Below are 27,303 nucleotides of genomic sequence, written 5' to 3' on the forward strand. Positions count from 1 at the left end.
GATGGTAGTATTAAATTTACATGAAGTATTAGCGTGAGAAAAGAAACTGAAAGAAAGAATTCAAAATCATTTCATAAATAACGAAAGAAGGGGATTGCAAGTTGCTCTATAAACGCGAATAGTGCAGGAGAGAGTATGGATCATCTCCCGTAACCACATAATCAAAATGCATTGAGGTATCGATGACTTCATTGCACTATAGGCTTTTGATTGTTAGTAACTAGAACTAGCTGTACAATAGAAATGGCACAAACCATCATTTTGATACAATTACATTATTGCATGATAAACACAGGTCAGTCTACTGTACGTGGCAATACACACCTCCACCAAAGACAGTAGGGATCTTGCACTCAATGTTATGAAACCATGCACACCAAGTATGAGAGGTGTATCCACAATTCCCATCGTTAGATATCACGTAAAAGGATTTTAAGAGTTTGACCTCTGGTGACATCAAATGAGGTTGACCTCACAAGCAACAGGACTCTTGTACGCAATATGGCAAATCCATATACCATGAATAAAAAGTATCCATGATTTCTACCATGAGAAATCATGTTTTCAAGGTTTTCAGGCCTCGACAAATATTTTTAAAGTACTCGATTTGGCGACCGTGACTAAAAATCTACTCGCAAAATTTCACTCGCCACTGCACTTAGGCAGATACATGGTGCTACGTAATTACACATTGGAAAACTATGTTTCTGTGCAGTATGACGTTTAAACTTTCTTCCACCAAACGTAAGTGTTGAACAAAGTAAAACATGTCACAGAATCATAAATAAGCAGCTAGGCTACTGTAATGTCTCAAATAAATAAAAATAAAACAACTGCAAAAATACCAATTACTCCATTACACTGCCTAATATCAAAGCGATCTTTAACTCAATGAAAATCTGAGGTTGTAACAGCCTCTACCTCCAATAAAACCTAGCAGCAACAATAGCAAACTTGTCTCAAACTCCTTAAATTGTTGTATAATTTGCGAATTATGACTAATAGCCAGTAAGCAAAGGCCGTAAGAATAATTTAGGAGATGTTTTGCCATCTAAAGTGTATTGGTATTCTGACTGTTATTGTTAACGTTGTTGTGTTAACGAACCCAACTTTACCTCTTGCTGGCCTAGACTACATAACATTGCCAATATGCCTATAGCCAGGTTTGTTCGAGTTGCCCCTTTCACAAACGTGACGAAAGACGAACATTACTTTCAAGGTGTAGCTAATCCAGACACAGCTCGTGAACAACTCACTGCCAAACTAAGACCGTTTTACACAACTAATTCGCATTGAGTTTGATCATATTCAAAAATCTAACTAGGCGACAGTTAAGTTTCGTCATTTCTCCAACGAAAACTACATCCAAACCTGATTTTTTAATTTGGCAGTAAATCTCGACAACTGTGAAGTACTACGGAAACTTCCAATAGCACCGATGTACAACTGAGTACAACTATTTGCACGCAATGTATTAGCGAAATAGGCAATTTATCGACGTACTAAAGCCTATGAGACTTCGTTCGCAAAAATTTATTTGATTCTATACGGAAGCCCACAAGGTAATGTCCAATTTCCAACAGCCTCCTATTCTTATGTTATTTACTGGGCTGGTCGGTGGGAGATACGGTAGATATGAAACAAGGTTTCCACAACTACATACTTAATATGATATTGGTCCAAGTTTCCCTTCTTGAGATATCGTGTTGACAAGGTTTTACTATTTGGCCCCTGGTGACCCCAACTGACCTTTGACCTCCCCACAAAACAATAGGGTTCTTCTACTCAATGTGGTTCTCCTACTCACGAAATATGAGATCGTCCAAGCTTGTCCAAGCTTGAGATGTCGTGTTTACAAGCTAAGCGTCACACACACACACGTAAATACACTCTCCGCCTGCATTAGTGCATAGGTTACGATTACCATCGAAACCAAAAAGGGAGAGAGGAGAGGAGAGAGTTGAGAGGTGGAGAGAGAGAGAAGGAAAGAGGCGGAGGCAGCTGCATGGCCGCGCGTTTTTTGGTCCGTTTGATCCAGAAAATGCGCTGACGAGCATCAGTGGAGAGAGCTGCAACAAATGATGTTCTTCCTCTAAATGTCTTCCTAGTAGTCTGTGACTACATAAAATTTCAAATTCGACCCCAAAAAGGGTTTTCTTCAATCGGTGCCGGTCTTCTTAGAACTCTGTAAACGCCATTTTGAGAAAGTACATATAAACTTAAAGAAACAAAAATTTGAAGAACAAATGGTATTTTCTTTATAACTTTGTTATAACTTAGTATGCTTTCTTAATTCATTGAAATGCTTGTTTTCTGAAATGGAGATGGTTACTGATGCTAAAATATCCAATCTATTAACATGACATATTGTTGGTATTTGCTTCAGTGTAAACACTGTTAACATTTTACCTTGAAAATATAAGAAAGTGGAGTGTTAGCTCAGTGGTTAACGCCGGTGCATTTCAATCATAAGGTCCCGAGTTCGAGTCACTCCAAGATTAATGAATGTCGTCCAGTTACAGAGTTGTTGACAATTGACATTTCATAATTATGGTCGTTAAGTATTAATCTAAGATACTGACTTGTGTCAGCTTGCGGCTTTGATAAGCCAATGATGGCTTCTTCGCGAGTTCCTGCTTGTAGGAGAATTTAAATACATATATACAAACATACATACATACATACATACAAACATAATAAAGACAAAGAAAAAGTAAAAAATGTTCCATATCGTAGTGGCACTGTGACATCACAGATTTAAAAAACTAACAGCTTACATAAATGACTTTTAAACAGACATATCTCCCAAATAAAACATTGTATTTTCTTAGGTATTTTGGGGAGTTGGTCATCACAAATTTCTCTGTCATATATGCCAAGGATTGAAATTGGGGTTTGTTACCCCTTGAAGTTTACTTTATTTTATCTTTATCAAGCTTACTAATGTGAAAGTTTCCGGTCAACCAAATGTGGAAATTGTAACGAAATGTATTAAAGAAAAATGAAAAATACTCTTGGTCTTCTTTATAATATTTATCTCACTTATTCCAGGAGAAAACTAACATATCTAAAAAAAAAAAGAGATGCATCTTGATGAAATTCGTCATAAAAATAACTTTGACAGCTAATCAACGTTCCTAATGTTTCAAGTTTCCAAGATACATAAACAATAAGATTATGCTGGGAAAGTAAAACTTACATATAAAGTTTATGATATCACAAACACAACCTACTGGGGATCACTGAAGGGAAGAATCCAGGGTTAACAACCCGAAATACAGTCCATTTAATCAATTATACCTTAAACTAACGGACAGGGTATCGATATTTCGATAACTTACTTATACGATTACCACATTGGCAAGTTAAAGAACAAGGAAAATACTTTAAATGCAACTTTGTCTCAGAATTGAAGAGCAGACATACGAATGATTTTTCGACCGACCCCCACCCCGCGCCCCTCCCCCACGAATTATGTTTGATTAATAATTAAGCTTTATCATTAAATATATTTGGGGTTAAAATTAATCTTATTTAATTTTCATATAAATTCATGCCACGGCAGCTTTCAACTGGCTTTGTTTTTTTGTGTAGTTAACTTCTGCAGGTGCCGCAATACCCTCTAAAATGTTGAAACACTCCAAGGCACAATGAAGTTACTCATGTATTATAATCCATCTTGAAACAATGAAATTGTAATTATTTACGGTAACTGATTGCGTTCTTTGCCATTCCTGTTTTTGATCTTTATCTTAAAAAGTACGAAATATTTCTATTCAAATATTTGTTGAATTACCATATTGCAACAATTAGAAGGATAAATTTAAAATGTTTTCTCTTCATATTAAAACGGAAATACTGAAAAACAGCTCTATTAACATTAAATTAAATTTGCAATGAAACCTGCCCAGTTTTCAGTTAAAACTACCCTTATTTGTTTGAGATATTATGATATTTAATATTATATAAAGGGAAAATCAGGAAGTCAAAAGGATATGTTCAAGATATTAAATGAACTTCTCAAAAGAACTAAGGAAAAGCCTCTTCCTCATCATTCCTCTTCACTTGATTTGGCTTCCCCATTTTGAAATATTCTTCCGCGACAAAATAACCAAGATCCACACCCATTTGTCATCTCTCAGATATAGCTCCATTGAACTCTGATGAGGATCCTCCTTGTAAATTATCTTTCAAAGAATTTGATATGGTTTCAAGTGGAACTTTGATGAAATGTTGCATAGCGCCACCCAAATCCAGTAGTCTAGATCCCATTCCAACATGCCTACTGAAAGTCTGTATGGAAGTCATCACTCCTTTTCACACCATACTCGTGAACAAATCTCACAGACTGGTCTTGATCCTGAATTGCTCAAGGAAGCGGTTATGACTCCTTTGATAGAGAAGAACAATCTGGAACCAACTCTAGGAAACTGAAGACCAGTTTCTAATCTGGATTTTGTGTCAAAACTGATAGAACGAATGGCAGCTATCCAATTAAAGAACTATCTATCTACTAACAACTTGTTAGGACCCTTTCAATCAGCATATCATTCATGCCACAGCGCTGAGACGGCCCTACTACGTGTCAAAGGTGTCATTCTAACATCAATAGATCAAGGGTCTGTGGTTATTCTGATGTTACTTGATTTAAGTGCAGCTTTTGACACAGTGAACCATCAAAATTACTAAATCGCCTCGAACACAGGTTTGGCATCAGCGGGATCGTTCTTAAATGGTTTAGGTCATACCTCACCAACAGAACTCAGTCAGTATGTGTAAATGGAGCAACATCTGAGAAGCTGCCTCTGTTGAGTGGAGTTCCCCAAGACTCAGTACTGGGACCAGTTATCTTCACTATATACACATCTCCTCTAGGTGTTATCATTGATACGCATCAGCTAAAGTATCATATGTACGCTGATGACACTCAGCTTTACCTCACCATTGATCCAAAACTAACAGATCCAATCGAGGGCGTTCATACTAAAGGTCCAATCTTGCATCTAGATGATATTCAGTCAGGGATGACCCACAATCACCTATCAAACTGAACATACTGAAGTCTTGATTTGTGACAGAAAACAACAAGCAGCAAAACTGCATGTAACACAACTAAGCATCAGTCAATGCAACATAAATATTGTCGATAAAACCTCAGTCTGCAATCTTGGAGTAAGAATTGATCCTGAACTCAATATGGATGAACACATAAAACACATTTGTAAATCAACTTATTTTCATTTGCGCAACATCAGCAAGATTAGAAGATATCTGACTAGACAAGCAACTGAATAGTTGGTGCATACCCTGATAACATATCGACTTGACTACGGTAATTCTTTGCCCTATGGAATTACAAATGCACAAATGAATTGACTGCATCGAATTCATAACACCGCCGCACGAATAGTGACAAAAACTCCTAAGCTAAGTCATATAACGCGTTTGTAACGAAACGTCAAAGACTACATGAAATGATAACATAATGATCTTTATAACGGAAAATATGATTAAAAAAAGAGAAAAATGCTGAAGGTAGCTTAATGGTAGCTTGCTCATATATAAGTTAATATATGAATCAATGTTAACTATAATCACACATTCAACCATAAGTGGTCCCATTCTTTTTTAATTGATTATCATTCACATCCGTTTTCAGAATACAGGAAGGTTTAAACTGAAATAAAATATACAGAAAAAATATATATTAAAAGACCGAACTATTCCTGTCAGGGTATCTAACTATATGGTTTATATTTATATATCTGTTTGTATTCCAAGCAAAAGGCAACAGGTCTACATGCGGGGGAACTGGTTGCTTTTTGCTAGGTAGCCTACTCTCATTTCATTAAATAAACACTGACTTTGCACAAAATCTAAAAGCTAACATCAATTTATAGACCAATATCGAAACAATTAGATCGTTAAAGCTGAACGACGCAATATCATGAATCTTATCTGAACGTTCAACTAGTGTTGTTTCCTTTTTTTAATATAATGACGAAACACACTCATGGGTTTACAGGCCCACACATACACACTGAAAACTTAAATTGGTTCACCGACTAACAAAACGTTAGTCCATCTGGTGCCTCTCCCGACTAACATAGCCTTAGTCAGTTGCTATACCGACTAATTTATTCCTTAGTCAGTTGGATTTCATAGTCGGTCATCTTAGTCCGTCAGCTTAGTCGATCAACAATTTTTTAGTCGGTAAATGTTTATTAGCCAGTTACATTAGTTGGTGACATTAGTCGGTCTTTACCGACTAATTTATATGAGCCACCGACTAGTTTACAGCAGGTTTTACATTAGTCAGGATGGTGCCTCTCCCGACTAACCTTTCTTAGTCGGTATCGACTGACTAGTTGCACTGACTAGATTCACTGAAAGAATTAAACCCGACTAGTTTCACTGACTAGTATCACTGAAAGAAAAGAGAGCAGAAGAAACACAAATAATGTGTACGTTGGCAGTATTTATTTCTGATAAAACCTCTGATGTCTACAAAAGGCTGACTTTCGACAGATAGAGAAGAAATCACTGTAAATAAAATCTGAAAATCTGATTTTTTTTTTCCAACAAAGTTAAGACAAGTTAATGGATCAAACATGAATCGCAAAAGTATAGCACTGCACAATAATGCAAAGTTGAGTCTTGGGCAAGGGTTCCTCATGACTTTCGTTTTAAAGTGGTACCCCAAATCGACACCAGTTAAGTCTTCACGAACAAAGAGTGTTTCTCTTAACTACAAATGGCCTCCCACTTGTCTTCAGGAAGCCAAAATCTGCACCATTATTGACCTGTGAACAGAAAATATGATATATGTGTAAGCACAGATACATATATATATAGCACATGATAACTCACATTATCATAAACATACATTTACATTAAAATTTTATAACATATTGGGAGGTATACATTTAAATCTAGGTCCCTCAAATTATAAGCCAGGAATAGCAGCTTTACCAAATTATTATTTGCTTTGCACAGCATAACACCAAGTTATTTCTCAAAGCTTAATAATTATGTTAATCATGTTAATAATGATCCCAGTAGACCAGGATCCCAGAGGGTTTGGTTAGCTGGGAAGGTAACCAATTGCCTTGTACATCACAATGTTCACAGTGCATTCCTGTATATGAAACCAGACGACTGGCAAATTGACTGTGGTGAGTGTGGCTGGGAGAGCAATTTTTAAGTCACCTGATAGCTAACCTAGATCAGTTTTCATGGTAACACATCAAAGTAAGTACAATATGTCAGGTATGGCCCCAAGAGCAACAAATGGCCATTGCCAGTAATTATTGGTGGTGGGGTACCCCTGCCAGTGATCTATAATTGACCCCTCAAGGCTGACCTAGGTCAGCTCATGAGGTAACCACTTGAAACCTACTGGAAAATGTTGGTTAGGGCTTCAGATACAACTGATGGGCATTGCCAGTAATTTTTATTGGTGGGGTACCCCTGCCAGTAGACCCCCAAAATGCCCAACCCCCATTGACCTAGATGAGCTCATGATGTAACCAGTTGAAAACTACTGGAAAATGGTATCACTTCATATGTAAGGGATGGGAATTTCCAGTAATTTATATTGGGGGGGGGTACCCCTGCCAGTAGACCCCCAAAATGCCCATTCCCTCATTGACTTAGGTCAGCTCATGAGATAACCAGTTGAAAAATTACTGGAAAATGATAGGTATCACTTCATATGTAAGGGATGGGCATTTCCAGTCATTTACATTGGTGGGTAACCCTGTCAGTAGACCCCCAAAATGCCCATCCCCCATTGACCTAGATTAGCTCATGAGGTAACCAGTTGAAAAATACTGTAAAATGATTGGCAGGACTCTATATATATGTAAGGGATGGGCATTTCCAGTAATTTATATTAGTGGGGTACCCCTGCCAGTAGACCCCCAAAAAGCTCCCCCCCCCCCCCTATTGATCTAGGTCAGCTCATGATTTAACCAGTTGAAAACTACTGGGAAATTATTGACAGGATTCTATATGTAAGGGATGGGCGGACTCTGGCAGTGGTGGCCCACCAATATAAAATACTGGAAATGCCCATCCCTTACATATGAAGTGATACCTATCATTTTCCTGTAGGTTTCAACTGGTCAAATCATGAGCTCACCTAGGTCAATGAGGGGATGGGCATATTGGGGGTCTACTAGCAGGGGTACCCCACCAATAAAATTTACTGGCAATGCCCATCCCTTGTATCTGAAGTCCTAACCAAAATTTTCCAGTAGGTTTCAAGTGGTTACCTCATGAGCTGACCTAGGTCAGCCGTGAGGGGTCAATTATAGATCACTGACAGGGGTACCCCACCACCAATAATTACTGGCAATGGCCATTTGTTGCTCTTGGGGCCATACCTGACACATTGTTCTTACTTTGATGTGGTTACCATGAAAGCTGCTCTAGGTTAGCTATTAGGTGACTTTAAAATTGCTCTCCCAGCCACATCCACCACATTCGGTTTGCCAGTCATCAGGTTTCATATACAGGAATGCATTGTGAACATTGTGATGTACCAGGCAATTGGTTACCTTTCCAGCTAACCAAACCCTCTGGACTCCCACTCTACAGATCAGTGAAAATTTGACCAAACTTATGAAGCTTGCACGTAAATGATATACTAGACTGGTTTTTTTTTAAAACAGGTTATGAAAAGTATCTTAAATATCATTAAACAGTTGGGTACAATAGTTAAACTCACTCTTCCATCTTTTTTCTCTATGGTACTTGTTCCTTTGCTTTTTGGACTCTTGGATAAACTTTTGTTCTGCGAAGGGTACCAATATATCATCTTAAAACATGTCTTTAAGCCATATATAACAGTTCTCCTCTTCTGTTGTTGCCTCCACACTGGTGTCGTACATCACAGGAAAGCTCACCCTTGACTTAGATATTTGGCTTTTCAATTCCTGCTGGAAGAAAGAAACAGCAAAGTATTCATCATTTGAAAAAAAATATAAATAAAGTTGTCACCACAAAGTTATGTGAGATTTGCTTCCACTATAGTCTCAAAAAACAATCCCAAAGTTTGAAGCAGACTGTATAAAGCTGAAAATTTGAACGAGAGTGTCATCACCATTGCAACCAGAATCAAATGCCCAGAATACAGAGATAATAAAACATGGGCTAAATCTTTGTTTGTTTTTATGATCTTTAAAAATATAAAATTTTAGAAACAGAAATGCACTGAGCCAACTTATTTATAGGCCTAATCGTTTTTAGTTGTTATTTTGCTTGCTCACATAACAAGCCTGTTTAGACCTAGGCTAGAGGAGAATCAGTACTTTGTTACACTAAGTTTGTCTTCGGTCGTTTTGATATAGTCTACTAGTAGTACTAAAGTATATAATGGACCGGCGAAGACTAGAGAATACCCAGAGTTTTAGCAACTGCGTTAAACTGTATCATCTGATCTATTATTTACGCCAATGAGTTTCATTCAATCTAGGATCAAGAAGAGAAAACTAATTAATCTTAACCTTTAAACTTTGCTACTAAACAGATATGCTTGAATTACAAACAAATGTCAAAAAAACATCATAATCTAAGAATCGATGCATATTACATATACATAAACAGAATAATTTGAATTCGCGCAAGTGAACCCTGCACTACATTGGACAGAAAAAAAAAACGTGCAATTAGACCAAACTAAACATACTCAATTTTCCGTTACTTCTACATAAAATATCAATGCAAATACAACAACTTACTCTTTTGGCAGTATACTAAAAGCACATGTTTTAATAACTTCAGACTATCAAGCTTTCCTGAGAAAAAACGGTTAATACTTCTTACAGTTAGCAAGTCGACCGTGAAGGAATGTCGCAATTGTTTCCTGGGCGTGACCGGAAATTAAATACTAAAAAATGATAAATGAAAAGGTTAAATAGAACTGAAGCGTGCATCCTGACTGCTCGCAACATATAATACCGTTGACTAGCCAACATAATTTGTTCAGCCTACTGTGACTGTACGTTTGAAGGTCTAGCCTTGCTTATTCAATATCACAAAGCCTACCCATTTAGATTCACATGGGAAATTACAGGAAATCTTTACCAAATGAGTGTAGACTTCAAATAAACTATTGAGCCTTATGGTTCCAGCATTTGTTTGGGAATAAATAAGAAGATTATGTGCCACTGTTCAATCTAGCCCAATACACACATAACACATTGTTAATTGGTGTTTAGGATGCACACTTTAGTGTTGAGAATGCACTGCAGTACCCAGTAGAAGCCTATAGGCTACTCACTGTCATTGCACTTGTGTATTGCGAAACGCCAACGTGACAACGGTAGCGTTACACTAACCATAATACAGTACTAGTGCCAGTGGCCTAACAATTAACTTTAATTTTACCTTCAAATTAAAGGAATAACAGGTAGGCCGATGATGCAGTTAATACCTCCATTCTTCTAAAGCCCTTCTTGGGTGATTTACGGTTGAAAGTTGCTTAGAGTGATCGTATGAAACTATGCCAAGCCCAGCAAGCTGCCGTTGCCTCTCGGTTTCCAAATTGAAGTGAATCGAATTGGGTTAAAATACATTAGTCTGTCGACACCGACTAAGCTACGATTATGGCGTAAATCGGGTGTCCGTATCGTTCTTAGTCCATGGGTTAAAATACCTTAGTCCGTCGCCACCGACTAAGCTGCGATTATATTTTCCTTAGTCAGTGTAAACTAACTAAGAAGCAGCGATGAAACGAAGATTTTTGCTAGTCCGTGTGCATTGACTAACGTTACAGACTAATTTAACGTTAGTCCGTGGCAATATTGACTAGTTTATTTTTTCAGTGCACATACTTTCACCTACAAAGACCCATCTGCCTGCAAGACTATAAACCAAAGGGGATGTTGTGACAAACCAACTTTGAACATTGAACATTTTTCTGGAAAATGCATAATTGACAACTTATTAGAAGTTGGGGCAAAGTTTTCTGATGTTGTTGCACTTTAAGCTTCCGTTTACCGCTTAGGATATTAGCGATAAAAACTTATGAGAACAGGAAATGTGTACTTAGATCGACTCCAACCTTCTAACAGAAAACCGACCAAACATAACAATTCTGCCACACTGGAAGAGAGTAAGGGAGAAACCATGGAGCTATAAACAGATGGAGAAACTATCAAGTAGGCTGTAGTATTGTTCGATACAGGTGACAAACGCCTACAGTGGAATTACGACCTTCCTTGCCGGTACCGGTTTCGAACCTCTGGACATACAATCAGCGTCCATAGTCTGGTGGTTAGGGTGTCGGCGTACAAAGCGGGAGGCCCGGGTTCGAATCCCGGTGGGGGCTGGAAGTTTTGTCACTGTTCTGGATTTTCCTTCTCATTACGTTTTCAATATATATATATATATATATATATATATATATATATATATATATATATATATATATATATATATATATATATATATATATATATATATATATATATAAATATGTATAATATTACTTTATTACTTTAGGTAAGCAACAGGGAGGGAATACATCAGGATCGTAAACGTTTACATCGCCTATTGCGAACCTTCTCATTTTTGAGATGTTGTGTGTCAAGCGTAATTGTTATCGCTCGAAATCATCGTCTCTTTATCAAACAGTAAGTCCAAGGTTTAATGCTTTTTGGTTCTTTCACTCATGTTCTACAGGATTACAACTTCCTTCAATCGTCCATGATGCCGGTCTTAAAACATCTATGGTTAATCGTCACTATGTGCATTCTACACGGTAGGACAAAAAGTCTAGTTCTTTGTTTTTGAGTAGTAATAGTTTATGTAACGTGGAACTAATAGAGTTCAATAGGTTCCACCTTCACAATAATTCTTGGAGATATATGTCTTATATGCCTTAAATCTTGGTGTTTGAGAAAACCATGATTTTTTTTCGTAATCATTTCGGTTGAGGCACGTATGTATTATTGCAATGTTAGTTTTTACATTTTATCGGTTAAATGGAAAAAATATGCGTCAACGTTTGCTTCAAATCGAATTTTGTAAGCCACAATGCAATATGTTTTACAATTATTAGATGAGCCGTTTACATTTCAGTAAATGTTTAGTTTGGACCGGTGCAAGACATGACTGGCTATTAATTAATAAAGGGGTTTGTAAATGCATACCTCTTTCAGTTGCTCTGTTTTATTACATGTTGAAATGCAGGTTTACTAAAGAAGGGCCAAAATGATGTTGTTTTAATACAGAGAATACTTATTGCTATTTCTAAATACAAATACAACAAAACTGTTAACAATGACAAGCTTGTCATTTAGCCTCTGAAGAAGACCCTGCTAGGATCGAAACTATTGCTATTTCTATCAAAAATAAACTATGATGAGAAATACTATACTCTATTTTATCTAAATTCCAAACACAACTGTTTTAGGTACTAAAAGTGTTTTGACAGACTGTACAACTCACCAAAATGCACGAATCGGCAGTAGTTGGAAAATTGACTGCAGGCTACAAGACTGGAGCGAAGTTAAATATTACCACGATAACCCAGTCGAAGGAAATTTACTAATTATGTCTAATCAAGGTAAGCCTTCAACATGTGTACGAGTGAGTTATTCCTACGAGTATCCACCATCAATACACAATTATATAGTAAATATACGTTATTCGATACATTTTTACTTTTTTCAATTCAGCTTTCTTTCTTTTTGTATGATTGCTATTTGATGATGGTGATAGTTTATAATGCCTAACAGGACTTTATTAAATCTTAAAAAGTGACAAAGTATATTTTCAAGGAATAAGTGATATCCCTTTGTATGAATGTAGAGGTAAAGGGAAAGGCGTGGGTTGACACAAGTGAGAACAATCAAGAGACAAAATGAGACAATTTAATGATTGGAATTTATCAAACTAGGCAGGCAGTTTAAAAAAAACTTTAATTTTTTAAAATAAGGTTAAATTGAATAACGTGATGTACATGGTTTGCCGTACACACAATATATCACAGGTCATGTACCGCGAAAACAATTGATCAACTCGTGACTGTACAATACGCTTACTTACTCTTAAGGAAGGAAACGGCTGTTAACAAATAGTGAGAAGCCACATAAGAACATCCTTGAAAAACATATTGCAAAGGAAGTAATAATCCAAACATTAGCATAAAGTAACATTCCACTTCCATATCCTTATACTAGGTGTGGTAAGATATAATAATAAAGTTTGTGATTTCCAATATAAATGATTATGAAGGTGATATAAAGTAGAATCTTTCATATCTTCCACATCAAACTTAAGATAATTCGAATATGGGCCAGATATTAAATCCAACATATAAAAATATTAAAACTTTTTGGCCATACGTAATTTAAAGTTTTATATAAAGTTTAGTCCATATAAAGTTTCATAAAGTAAACAAAGTAGAACCCTTATATACAGGGGTGTCAATCCGATATGAAACGTGGGGGGCGTAATCCATTCGAGTATTCCGGCCGTAAGTACTATCTAAGCGGAGCGCAACCATCGGTTAGCGCGCAGCGTACCAAGAAAATTTCAGATTTTAATACCTGCCAGATCGCTGGAGATGGCACTTGCCAGGCTGGATAGCAGCCATCTAGTTGCGTGATTTCGGGAGAAAATTACATATTCGTCACTCAGGAAATCTGCAATAAAGTTCATGCGACCTTCATTTTTGGTGGATTATTTCTTTTATTAGTGAATCAAATTGACATGAACATTAGAACCCAGTGCAAGTTGACAAATGATGCGGCAACTGGAACCCCAGCACCACTTTGCCCTATGTTTCAGGCTAGAATACCCCTCATTCGTTCGAACCCATGACAACTAACAATCTGTGAATAAATTAACGATATTATATTGCACCAAGTCGGTCAAGGAATGACCCCAGGGCCTCAGATATAGGCCTATAGCAGGGGTGGGCAACCATTTTGAATGAATGGGTCAAATTTTAGGAGTGAAAGATTGACAGGGCCGCACCTAACCAACGACCTGCTGTTGATTTCAAACCTTTTGATTCCGAGGACGTTTAGAAATAGGTGTGTGTACCAATCTGTATTCACAAAAACATAATGTCAATAGAGTCCAGTTGATAATTAATGGTGATAATAGACCTACCTAACAGCATCATTAGTGCAGATAAATTCTAAGCAGCTAGTTCGCTTTTTGTGATGATGTAAAATAGATTGATTTTTTTTTCTTTTTCTTGAGACATCTCACGGGCCGCAAAAAAATCACTGGCGGGCCGCATGTGGCCCGCGGGCCGTAGGTTGCCCACCCCTGGCCTATAGGAACGATGTCCCAAAATGTCCCCGTACATATAGGCGAAGGAAGCTATCCGCCGCGACTGCATGTGAGTTTCTCGACTTGCCGTCCTGGGAGTCATACCACAAAATGGTGCATATCCTCTTACGCCATTATTAATAATTTAATAATATAACATATATGATATGCACATTAACAACATTTTGGTTATATTTTTCGGGCAAGTCGCTACAACCCCCCTCCCCCCCCCCAAATCAGATTGGGCGCATACGCCTATCACTTTAGTTCTATTAGGCAAGTTTTGTACGGTGGAGTATAAGAATCGCGAGTTACAATTTCTCAAGTGGCAACGAAATTTTTCAATTTTCAGGTCATGCACAATCACAGGAATAATGAATAGGCGTAGATAAACTGAAGTGCGACAGTCGGAAATTCCGACTGTCGCACTCCAATTTTCCAATTATCGTCAGTTTAACATAGTTTAAGGTGAGACACCCCATCCCCCCCCCTCTAGCGTCGTCCCTGCGTGTACCCAGTGTTCTCACTGTCAGTGGCGTAGTGCCCATTGGGGCCCGGGGGGGCACAGGCCCCCTAAATGTTGTCAAAGGTGTCATAAAATTTTGTCATAATGAAAAAAAAAGTGTTTTCGAAATCGAAAAGTAGACTAAATAGTCAAGTGCCCTTTGATGGTCGTTGCGGATTTTCCACACACCGCAAAGACGACACAAAGACGTGTTGGATATTCGACACATATCCAAACGTCACTCGTGCCTACCAGCTAATTCTCACCCTGCCAGTCACTTCCTGCTCATGCGAGCGCAGCTTTTCGGCGTTAAAGTTTGTGAACAATTCGTTGCGGGCGAGCATGTCCCAAGCACGTCTGAGTGACCTGATGGTGCTGGCCACGCACCCCGACCGAGCGGAAGCGTGCAAGCAGACTGCCATTGACTCATTTTGGAACCTAACTCAGCGACGTTGAATGAGAACAGTGTCAGCAACTGAATTTCTTGTATAGGGCCTACGAGAAATGGGGCTTCTGTTGACTGCTTGGTCAATGGTTGTTAATTGTTGAAATTCAGTCAATCGAAACAGTTAAATAATTACTGGTTGATAACTAATGAACCAAATGTGCCATCAACGCTGCCATCGTTGAACAATATTATATATACGTAGTCCCAAAATAAGTGCCACACGTTACCTTTGCCAAAGTCAGTCAATTTTCCATGAAAAAATGGCAAATTTTTTAATTGTTTTCTAAGCCTGTAACAAAGTTCGGAAAGTTAAGATAAATGTAGTGAACAGAGATTATGGGACTCCATGTGAACTTCTTCTTAAGTAATGCAATCAGTTCGCTAAAAGGTCCACCAAGATAAATTTTCCTCATGGTCTGATAGGTAGTTTCGAAAAAAATATGAATAATAATACTCATTTCAAATACAGTCACAATTAACCTGGAAAATAATCACTTCGTTATCGTATGTTTTACGTTAGGTATCGCTACTTTCGCTTTTTCTGCCCATGTTTTCAAACGGCATAGCTTTTTCTTCACCCAGTCACCCCTTCTCACGGGCATGGGCGGCGATCATGGATCAGCCAACACAAAAATGTTTCGATTTCTTAATTTTGGGCGCTTCTGGGAGACGAAGAATTGGTAAACTGAGGAATAAATTAATAAATGGCGATCACTTTCTTCGAGAATATTTCCCAAAATAAAAAGTTGCCGGAAATGTTAGGGTGTTGCTTTCTGCCATAAGGCACGGGCAGTGCCGTTTCCTGCAATCTGAGGGGTCTGCCAGACGAAAAATTTTCTTGTACGCTGCGCGCCAACCTGTGGCGCTCCGCTTAGATAGTCATCACCTGCTCACGCCCCCCCCCCCCCAAAAAAAGAAAAATTATTTTCGCACGACGCCCCTGCTCACTGTGGATTAAACTCCGGTATCACTCAACAACAAGGTAACATGGGATGCGCTGCCACGGAATATGCTCCCTATTTCATTTCCCCAATATAAGGGAACGGGCACCGTCTTTGAAACACCATCATGCACAACTAAACAACAATTATGTACAAGCTTTGGCTGTAGCTATGAAGTGCTGTCTCTTATGATAATGACTCACTAGCTTTCTACTGGAATCGCCCAAAGATGCGGCGTCTGTAATCCGAGGAAAGAACGAAATTCTCTGTTAACTCCTCAAATTTCAACTGGGCGAGACGTTCGCGGTGAATATGGCACACCATCACATGGTTCAGCCTCTGTTGAGTCATGGTGCTCCGTAGCCATGCATGTCTTCAAACGCCTCGAAGCACTAAAAGATCTCTCGGCTTCCGTCCAAGTGGCGGAGGAGACGAGGAGCAACCGCAAGAGAGCTTCGACTTCACCAAACATAGCCCGTACCGCTGGATTCATCGACTTGAATATTTGTCAATACCCTTCAACCGACGATGACTGGAACTGGCCTCGAAAGAAAGGCAGACTAAGCTTAAGATTTTCGGAGAGCTCAGGGTACCAACTCACGAGATCTGGGTGGAATTCTCCATTCAGCAACATTGAGTGATATTCGATGATATGAATCCTGAGATGTGTAAGCCCTAACCAAATAGAGCCACGACACTACTCTTTTTCCAAATGTGTGGGGACATTTGATAGTGTGTCCCCTACAAATCGAAATGTCGGGGGCATGTCCGTCCCCCCCCCCCCTGGATTGACGCCCATGCTTATATAAATATATATATATATATATATATATATATATATATAAACATATATACATATATATGGCTTTAGGTGGATTCTATATATATTGTCCACATGAAACATATATGAATTTGTTTTATATGGTTCATATACAAATATCATGTTCAGTTTAAGGTTTATATAAAATTCCCGATGCAACAGCAATATATAGAAAAATATTAGCTTTATATGTAGTATACCTTAGCAAGTTTTGCAGAACATGGGTCTGCTTTACAGTGCTGTACATTACGATACCGAGATATATAACTGGATGCATTGGAAATACAGTAACTCTCTCCTAAATGTACACACCGTGGCTGTAGGCCTACTACAATGTTACTGCTAGTAGTAGTAGTACAGTGGGCCGTGGGCTAAGCTAATTCGTGAATACCGCACAAAGCTACACTCTGTTGTAATATGTTTGTGACATGTTTTAACTAGTCAATAAACAAGCATAAGAGCAAAGAATTACTTATTCATTTGGGGGTTGTGGGTTGTTTTGAAACTATGGGTCCTTTGTTTTAAATTTAATAAAAAAAACTTTTGACAGGAAAGGCTAGATATGCCATTCTGAGTATGAAATGTTCTGGCTGGAGAATCTTTTAACTTCTTTGACATAATGGCTTGCTTTTTTTATGTCAGATATTATACGTCATCTCAATTCTACTCCACTTTCAAGATAACGAGCATAGATTTGGATTTGGGCGCGACATCGGTACTCTGGATATTGATGAAGATGGCGCCATGGTTATCAACAATGTTACAATAGATCATATATCTTTGTATACGTTGATTTACACCGACAGAGACGGACATGATTATCAACATGAATTTATCATTATAGGTAATGTTAGTACCATTCATATAAAGAGAACATTATTATAGAAACAATTAACTCTAATATCGAGAAAGGAAAATGTTGATCTTGTTATTACTTCACGGTTAGGTACAGCAGCAAAGCAATTATAAATGACGTTTGGAGAATCACAAACAATGAAATATCATAAAAAAATATATATACTAAGAAATGCAAATACGACTTTGCTTATACTGATTTACACGTAAAAACAACTTCCTTGAGCTATGTGATGAAAATTTGTATGATTGCAGAAGAATGTATCTTTGAAATAATAGAGCATAAAATGTGATTTTACTGACTCAAACCAATCAGGTTACTGCTTCCTCATTGTTTACTCTTTTCTCGCAGATTGTCCTGACATTACTGTTTACGCCCATCATGGATCCGACGCACTCATAAATTGTTACTTCCCTCAGTCTCAAAGGGTTTTCTGGTACGATTCAACGTCACGTAATGCTCGACCAATCGCAAGTCTTGAAGGAGGCCGGAAGGCGGGGTCAGGAGTCTCTGCTGGGAAATACGATATTGCCAATAACTGTGGTCTGCTGATAAGGAATACTACTTTCAGCGACGAAAAAACATACCGTGCTATAGTTATTGTATCAAATATACATACATTAACAACAGATCAGGAAGTCGTTATTTATGGTAAGTAAGTGTTTTATATAAAGTTATGAGAATAAACCTAGCTGTAAACTGCGATTATTTTTACCTGCCTTAGAAATTCGGTCCTCAGATAATACCTACCAAACTCAGTAACATAATGTACCCTGTAATCCAGTTTTCTAAGAAAGAAAAAAAGTAAATAGGCATGTGTTGGAATGTATAAGTTATAGTTTTAATATGTTGTTTGTAGCAGGATCTTCTTCAACGACAAACTGAATTAAAAACAGTTTCAATATGCATTCGAGTAAGATTCTGCCATTATCGACACTTCAGGTACCCTTACTTGTTTACGTAATCTGGTTCCTAAGGGTTTCGTTTATTCTACAGCAAGCGTCGAAACAGCGGTATTGTCAGTAGATATTTGCGAGGGAAGAAACTTCTGTTTGGTGCAGCTGCAAGATCCGACATTTTTTATGTGTCGGGAAACAAATACAGGACCTCATACGTTACTTGGCTGGACAAGAAACACATCAAACGGTACACGATTAGTTAATACTTCTAAGTCTTTTGATGGAAACATGTACGAGGCATTCGTATCAACGAATGTAAATCTTAACTCGACAGACCGACTGTATGTTTACATCTGTAACTCTATAATAGATATTCCAGCTAAGCCATTAAGACAAATAGTTGTAATGGTCGAATATGAGAGTAAGGACTACATCACTACTCTGTTGAAACCGACATATTATAGGGCATATGATGACGTCAGGTTAGTCTGCACCAATGAGAATTCTTTGTTCATATTATGGAAAAGAAACCACGAAACTATTGGATACTATCACGAAGGCAAATCGGATGTATTGAAACCTGGCTACGAGCTTGATAAGGATGGATCGTTGCTCATTAACAATTTCTCATATACACATGAAGGTGAATATGTTTGTATCTACAACAATGGTAAAGTCGAGGACGTAAAGCAACATAATATCAAGACCGTTGGTGAGTGCCTTTATTTTTGCAAATCTCTTAATTTATTGTATAATATACCGTTCTACTGACTATAAACAATACCGTTTGTTCCATTTTTCTTTTTCATATTGTTTTCCGAACATGTTCCTGGTTTTAACTTACTTTCAGGGGCACTTATCGGACGGGCCCAATATGAGGTACAACGTCATAACTAAACGTTAATTGATCTGCAACATTAAGGTCTCAAAGTCACAGATAAATAATATAGTATTGCTAAAGCTAGCTATATAATGACTTACAATCTCAAGATATTGAGGAATTTTGTCTTTTCAATCAACAAACCTTTATCTGTATAATTCTAATCAATCGGTAGGTAGAACGCTTGGAATGTATTTGGAATCTTCGTCGTATCCGTAGTAATATCAAAATAAATAATCTTAAAATGGAAAACAATTAAGAACTATACCGTTCATAATATTCTCTTCTTATTTCTTTATTCATTAGTTACACCAATCAATCCTACACCTTCTATCGTTGGGTGCTCAGAGCCATTGAATTGCAAATTTAATGTTACAAGCAGTGGATATCTGACATGTTTAATAGAGGGCGTTCTTCCAATCGTGCATCCGAAATGGATCCACGATGAATATATTTCTTCCAGAATTACTTTCAGTCAACCACAGCTAATAGTGAGAAATATTGGGTCTTTGTTTAACATATACTTGACTACTTACTACGAAATAACGACTGACCAGGAGGGTTATGAAAGTGAGACAGACGAAGACTGGCAGGCTTATGACGTCACAGCGTCCTGCTCTGTGAACTACGAGGTTCTTGGGCAACACAAGACGGACGTTACGCTGCGTCTCCAGAAACGTACTTCAGGTGACTATATACAATGTATAAGCGTAGGAAGGTAGTTTGATGAGGAGATAAACTGTTACTGTATGATGATGATAAATTAGACCACCCCATTGGAGCTTGTTGAAACAATTCTTTTTCTGGGTAGTGATCTTCAAGTAACAATATATGGCAGTGAGAAAAACTAAACGTAAAGACCCCTCGTGGCACCCCCTTTTGGTTCCGAAATGACCGTATTTAAATATTTCAGAAAATCTAATACGATGTATTAAGATACGGATAGTTACATATGGAGAGCAAAATGGTATATTACCACAACCGTGACGTTAGCATTTTCTTTGCATTCAGAATAGTTAAATGCGACTCAAGGAAGTTGAAACTCACAAATCATGCGTTAGGATGTAAGTTTATGTGGATTAGCATTTATTTCAGCTTATGTTTAATTTTCAGATACTAAGTGTGTTATAAATCGTATTAGTCATACATAATATCTATCTTTTCGATTTGTTTCTTGCAGCTGTAACAGAGGATAGGATAAGAAAGAGGTTTGGAGGTCAGTTTAAACATGCTGATAATTTTGCTATATTTCATATATTTACATCAAAAATGACATTGTATGTGATATTTATAAGTACAAGTTTACCTTACTACGATTCTTGTTACAGTGTGACTCAAGTGTTTCCTTTCCTGGTAATGTCATATTGATGAGTATATCTAGAAACTGATTTTCGTGGGTCATTTGGGTATACCTTCATTTCTGGTAAGTATAATTAGCAGAACAACATTTGATGCTATAGTAGATGCTTACATACATTTCTCGTTTTTTTCCAGCAAATAATAACTGGCTGTGCGTTATCCCAGTCACTGTATTGTCTGTCATTATGATTATTATTTTTGGCTTTTCAAAATGGCGAAATGGCAAAGCAGGAAATGGGACCTGTGTCAGCAAGAAAACATCTGATGCCGAGAATAATTATAAGAACAACGGTGAAGACAACCCAGCCATGACAATTGACGTTTAAGAGAAAGAGAACTATAAAGAACGGCATGGGTTCATTTGTCACTTTTAAGTTAGAAACATGTCTTTTGTGATAACATACATGGAGAACGCATGCAATACTTTATCGTTTAATTGTTTTTCACTAAATGCAGTTAGTAAGAAGTACTGATTGTGGCACCTCTTGATGAAGTCAATATGTTTGGTAATTATATACATATAATCGGGGGGGGGGGGGTATAGGAAGCTTCCAAAAGTGGGGGCACAACATCAGAGGGGCGCTTACTCATTCCACAACCACCACTTGTTATGCTATAAGCCTATACACACCGGCCATATCAGGTTAAATATATATGATGTGTTAGTATCTATCAACACTATTACGGTGCACGTGAATAATTAAAATAGAATATTAAAATTAACAAGGCTTAAGATATCCAAAAGACAGTTTTTCATCAAAGGGGCACATTTTATTTGCCAGTAGGGCACATTTGCTACTTGGTGGAGAGAGAGAGAGAATTAAAAAGGGTTTCCCCCTTTTGACACGATGACGTCATATATTGTAAAGATGGCAGCCTCCTTGAGATGATATTTGATTCATAATATCTCCAAAGGATATGAAGAATTTTTTCCAGCTATTTGGGAACTTTTTTATAACAAGTATATCTCTATCATACTAGAATAGTTTGACTTGTTGGTTTGTTTCTCCTTAAGTATATCGTACCTGATCAGTGGTAAGATCATAAACCTAGATGGTCGAAAACACAGACCTTTAGGTCAGCCATTTAGAATTACCACAAACGTCAGAATGGATACACCTCATGTGAGTCCTTAACTAATTCCGTTGTCCCCGTCCATACATTGGTACCTATCGTACTGCCGTATGAGTGAACTTCCGTCCTTGAACTATATCTATACTTTCTCTGTGCTGCCCATGCCCCCTGGGATATATATTGTACGTAGATTACTGCCCTTGAGCTTCCTACTGTCTCTGAGCTACACTAGTGCCCCATGATATATCTATTGCACCTAACTTACTGACCTTGAGGTACTAACTGCCTTGAGCTCCCTACTGTCTCTGAGCTACCTAGTGCCCCTGTGATATCTAATAACACATAAATTCCTGCCCTTGAGTTACTTACTGCCCCTGAGCGTCCTACTGTCTCTGAGCTACCTACAGTGCCCATGAGATATATAATTACACCTGAATTACTGACCTTGAGTAACTTACTGCCCCTAGGCTTCCTATTGTCACTGAGCCACCTACAGTGCCCCTGAGATATCTAATTACACCTGAATTACTGCCCTTGAGTTACTTACAGCCCCTAGGCTTCCTACTGTCTCTGAGCTACCTACAGTGCCCATGAGATATATAATTACACCTAAATTACTGACCTTGGGTAGCTTACTGCCCCTAGGCTTCCTATTGTCTCTGAGCCACCTACAGTGCCCCTGAGATATCTAATTACACCTACATTACTGCCCTTGAGTTACTTTCTGCCCCTAGGCTTCCTACTGTCTATGAGCTACCTACAGTGCCCATGAGATATCTAATTACACCTTATTTACTGACTTTGAGGTACTTACTGCCTTGAGCTGCCTACTGTCTGTGAGCTACCTACAGTGCCCATGGGATATATAATTACACCTAAATTACTGACCTTGGGTAGCTTACTGCCCCTAGGCTTCCTATTGTCTCTATGCTACCTACAGTGCCCCTGAGATATCTAATTACATCTTATTTACTGACCTTGAGTTACTTACTGCCCCTAGGCTTCCTACTGTCTCTGAGCTACCTAGTGCCCCTGAGATATCTAATTACACCTACATTACTGCCCTTGAGTTACTTACTGCCCCTAGGCTTCCTATTGTCTCTGAGCCACCTACAGTGCCCTCGAGATATCTAATTACACCTACATTACTGCCCTTGAGTTACTTACTGCCACTAGGCTTCCTACTGTCTCTGAGCTACCTAGTGCCCCTGAGATATCTAATTACACCTACATTACCGCCCTTGAGTTACTTACTGTCCCTAGGCTTCCTATTGTCTCTGAGCTACCTAGTGCCCCTGAGATATCTAATTACACCTAAATTACTGCCCTTGAGTTACTTACTGCACCTAGGCTCCCTACTGTCTGTGAGCTACTTAGTGCCCTGAGATATCTAATTACACCTAAAGTACTGCCCCTGTGCTACTGTCTCTCCCCATGAGATATCTAATTACATATAAATTACTGACCTTGAGTTACTTACTGCCACTAGGCTTCCAACTGTCTCTGAGCTACCTAGTGCCCCTGATATATCTAATTACACCTAAATTACTGCCCTTGAGTTACTTTGCTGCACCTAGGCTTCCTACTGTCTCTGGGGTACCTATAGTGCCCCTGTGATATATATTGCACCTAAATTGCTGCCCCTGGGCTACCCGCTGTCCCCGAGCTATCAACATTTCCTGAGCTTCCAATATTGTCCCATCAGTCCCTGGGTTACCCACTGGTTCTTAGCTGCACTATGTCCGTCCACTACCTACCTGTATACGATGGTGATTTCAAAGCTGAGGGCCGAGGGCCTTCTTCCGTCTTCTCTTCTGTCAGCAATTTCTGTCTGAACGTATAGGTGCCCTGACTTACAGACTTGTATTTTTAGATCCTCCTGCAAGCAGGAACTCGCGAAGAAGCCATCACTGGCTTATCAAAGCCTCAAGCTGACCGAAGTCAGTCTCTTACATTCATATTTAACGTCCACGATTATGAATTGTCAATTGTCAACAACTCTGTAACTGGACGACATACATTAATCTTGGAGTGACTCGAACTCGGGACCTTATGATTGGAAGGCACCAGCGTTAACCACTTAGCTAACACTCCACTGTTTAGATCTATACTTCCTAATACTTTAAATATAGACTTAGATATAGATTTCTTAGATGTATATAAAGACCTCTTAAAATGCTGAGGTGATGGGGTTTTTTTTTTGGAAAGATCCGTACATCAAGAGAATAAAGATGAAACATAGGGCCCGTGTGTAGCTCTATGGCTGTAATATGATTCGATCACCACACGCGTCTCAACTCCACCGTCCTGACCTAGTCTTCGACTGTGGAGACCCGGGGTCTTACAACTATAAACCCCGCACACTGACCGACTGATCAGCGGACACCACCCACGACTGTTTACTGTTACCGACCAGTTGAGGTCACATGCACATTTTACTACCTCGTGATTGGTTATATTTGATAAAACTGCAGTTGAAGTCGTGAATCGTCGCATACTGTCCGACTGCCAGTCGCGAATAGGCTATATGTTCAATTTTTCTCAACTGAAGCCGTCGCAACATAAAACTGCCGAAATATTTATCAATCGTAGTCTTAAGCACACGAACACTGCCAGAGTGTCCATGATTTTTTACGTAACGACAGTGAAGTTGCGTCGGTTCGTGATCAGTTGTTATAGCGCCATCACCAAATCTTGGATATATACGCCAATAATGCAAAGCTGCAGGCCCTTGGTGACAGCAACTAATGAATGGCCTCGTATTAGCCAAACAGCTGAACATGTGACCCAAATCCAGATAAAGATTATCATCTTATACTATTTTAAGAAGCTATCTCGGTCACTACTTTTTAAAGGCAGACATCGAAAAGTTTTCAATCAAACAAAAAGTTACTAAATAAAAAATTAAAGCACAAAATGATCGTACATCGCACTGGTTCGACTGGGATCAAAACATGAAGGTTTGTTCCCAATATTATTACAACTTATAATTAGAAATATATTACAAAGGGCAAGTGTCTACCATCAAGAGAATCCTTCCAGCTCATTTTAATCGATCGTTAACTATTCCGATCTTGGAAAAAGACAATTTACAAAAAAGTCATACCTCTTCCACCTCTTAACGTTTAATGCTTTTAATCAATGTTATTTCCAACCGGAATTTCTCCACCCCTCGTTCACGCCCGCCCCCCCCCCCCCCTCCTTACGAAAATGCACCAACACATAAAAGGAAAGTTTTCACATGAAACATAGAGAATAGGTGAGTATTCTTTCTATTTATTTATTTATTTATAGTTTGTCCATCGATTTGGTCGTTTGACGTCAGACTTACATGTATATACAGTAGGGTGCACTTTGGCAATGAAAAGTATGTTAAGTAAATACATAAAGACAGTAGCGTCAGGTATTCCGTTAGCAGCGTATATAATGAACTAAACCTAGCACATTCCATTAATAACTTACTAAACAAAATACTCAAGCACTCTACCAACCGCATCCCTTCCCAGACTAGGTATTTGTGCTATCCAACGACAAAAGGCTATTCTCTCTTCTCGCCCAGAATGAGAAATTTTCGATAATGAAAATAATAATGTACATAACTAACAGTGTGTGTTACAGGAATTCCGTGATTAACCCTAAAGTAACCTAACTGCAGGGTGTGTTACAGGGATTCATTGATTGATCTAAAGTAACCTAACTGCAGGGTGTGTTACAGGGATTCCATGATTAACCCTGAAGCAACGTAACTAGCATGGTGTGTCACAGGGATTCAGTGATTGATCTAAAGTAACTTAACTAGCAGGGTGTGTTGCCGGGATTCCGTGATTAACCCTTAAGTAACCTAACTGCAGGGTGTGTTACAAGGATTCCGTGATTAATCTAAAGTAACCTAACTGCAGGGTGTGTTACAAGGATTCCGTGATTAATCTAAAGTAACCTAACTAGCAGGGTGTGTTACAGGGATTCTGTGATTGATCAAAAGGAACTTAACTAGCAGGGTGTGTTGCCGGGATTCCGTGATTAACCCTTAGGTAACCTAACTGCAGGGTGTGTTACAGGGATTCAGTGGTTGATCTAAAGTAACCTAGCAATTAACTAAACAACTAGCAGGGTGTTTAGTTAATTGGATGCTAATTATTTAGCCATGGTTGTGTGCATCCTTAAGCGTATTACGTAATCATTTATTGTTAACCAATATCGGAATTTCGTCGGCATGAGGGTATAAATAGAACAGTCAAGCCAAGTGCTCTTCCTTTTCAATCTCGGTCTTGAATCAAAAACAAGCAAAACCGTAAGTTGCTCTTGTTTAATTATAAAATGTTAGTCAGAATTTTAGTTCAAAAGAAACCAATTTCCACCTTCATTGAGATAACATTGACTCATTACTTTACGAATTAAGGTCGGTGTTTTTGGTACTTTTATAGATGGCAAAAGAGGCAGGGAAGAAGCTAAATTAAAGCTTGAACGAGGAAAGAAAGAGAACGTGAAACTAAGAAAAGGAAAAGGCCGACGCTCGTAATGAAAGAAAGAACATTCATTTGTATATATACCATAAACGTTGACAGAACTCTCGACGAAACAAAACTAGGACCATAAGAAGGAAAGGATGCCATATGAAGTATAAAAGTTTAAAAGGATATATATATATATATAGAAAATGATGATTTATTTTGTTCTATGTAACCGCCATTAATTTTATTGTTGTTGTTGTTGATAATTATATTGAACCTCTGAAACTAATATACTCTCTCTGTCCGTCTTTACGCCGTTGTCGACTGCTCTCTTGAAAATAATCCGTGACAAAACAAACGGGCAAGGTGGGTGGGGAGGATGGGGGAGGCAGAAATGAGAGTATAGGTCATAATTGACATGCACGATGGAATGTTATTCTGCATAATTCGAAGAGGCATTCATGCATGTTACTGGTAACATGATGTCCCGAAGTAAACTTTTTTAAAGATCCTGCGTTAGCTTGCAATTGCTTTCGCATTCGGTACTGATATCTCCATATATCTCTGTATTGTAGCAGAGAAAGGCCACACCATACAATTGGGGCGGGGGTCTTTATCCCCTTCCCCAGAAAAACAAAACAAAGGGTAGCTCAGCCCAACCTTCACCCCCCCCCCCCCCTACAACACACACCGGCAGACTGCATTTTCTTTTATAAAATGTTTGACAATTAACGGAATTGGACGTGGTGGTACTATTCAGAAAAGATACTATAGAAAG

At 38.4% G+C, this 27,303-nt stretch overlaps 1 protein-coding gene and 1 long non-coding RNA gene across 2 annotated transcripts; one reads left to right on the forward strand and one right to left on the reverse strand.

Moving 5' to 3' along the window:
* Nucleotides 1-6,038: 6,038 nt before the first annotated feature.
* LOC139981516 (uncharacterized) lies at nucleotides 6,039-10,838 on the reverse strand. Its single transcript, XR_011797880.1, has 3 exons — nucleotides 9,744-10,838; nucleotides 8,732-8,942; nucleotides 6,039-6,803 (listed from the first exon to the last, which is right to left on the reverse strand). It is a non-coding gene; the product is annotated as an uncharacterized lncRNA (long non-coding RNA).
* A 374-nt stretch (nucleotides 10,839-11,212) lies between these two features.
* LOC139981505 (uncharacterized) lies at nucleotides 11,213-25,964 on the forward strand. The gene is made up of 9 exons (XM_071993947.1): nucleotides 11,213-11,231; nucleotides 11,689-11,767; nucleotides 12,422-12,574; nucleotides 17,686-17,850; nucleotides 18,214-18,513; nucleotides 18,859-19,473; nucleotides 19,948-20,328; nucleotides 20,822-20,857; nucleotides 21,136-25,964. The coding sequence occupies exons 2-9, from the start codon at nucleotides 11,713-11,715 to the stop codon at nucleotides 21,324-21,326; spliced, it is 1,896 nt and encodes a 631-aa protein (XP_071850048.1). The 5' UTR covers nucleotides 11,213-11,231; nucleotides 11,689-11,712; the 3' UTR covers nucleotides 21,327-25,964.
* The last annotated feature ends 1,339 nt before the right edge of the window (nucleotides 25,965-27,303 follow it).

This window comes from Apostichopus japonicus, chromosome 15 (assembly GCF_037975245.1).
Source record: "Apostichopus japonicus isolate 1M-3 chromosome 15, ASM3797524v1, whole genome shotgun sequence".
In the NCBI taxonomy this organism is placed as follows: Eukaryota; Metazoa; Echinodermata; class Holothuroidea; order Aspidochirotida; family Stichopodidae; genus Apostichopus; species Apostichopus japonicus.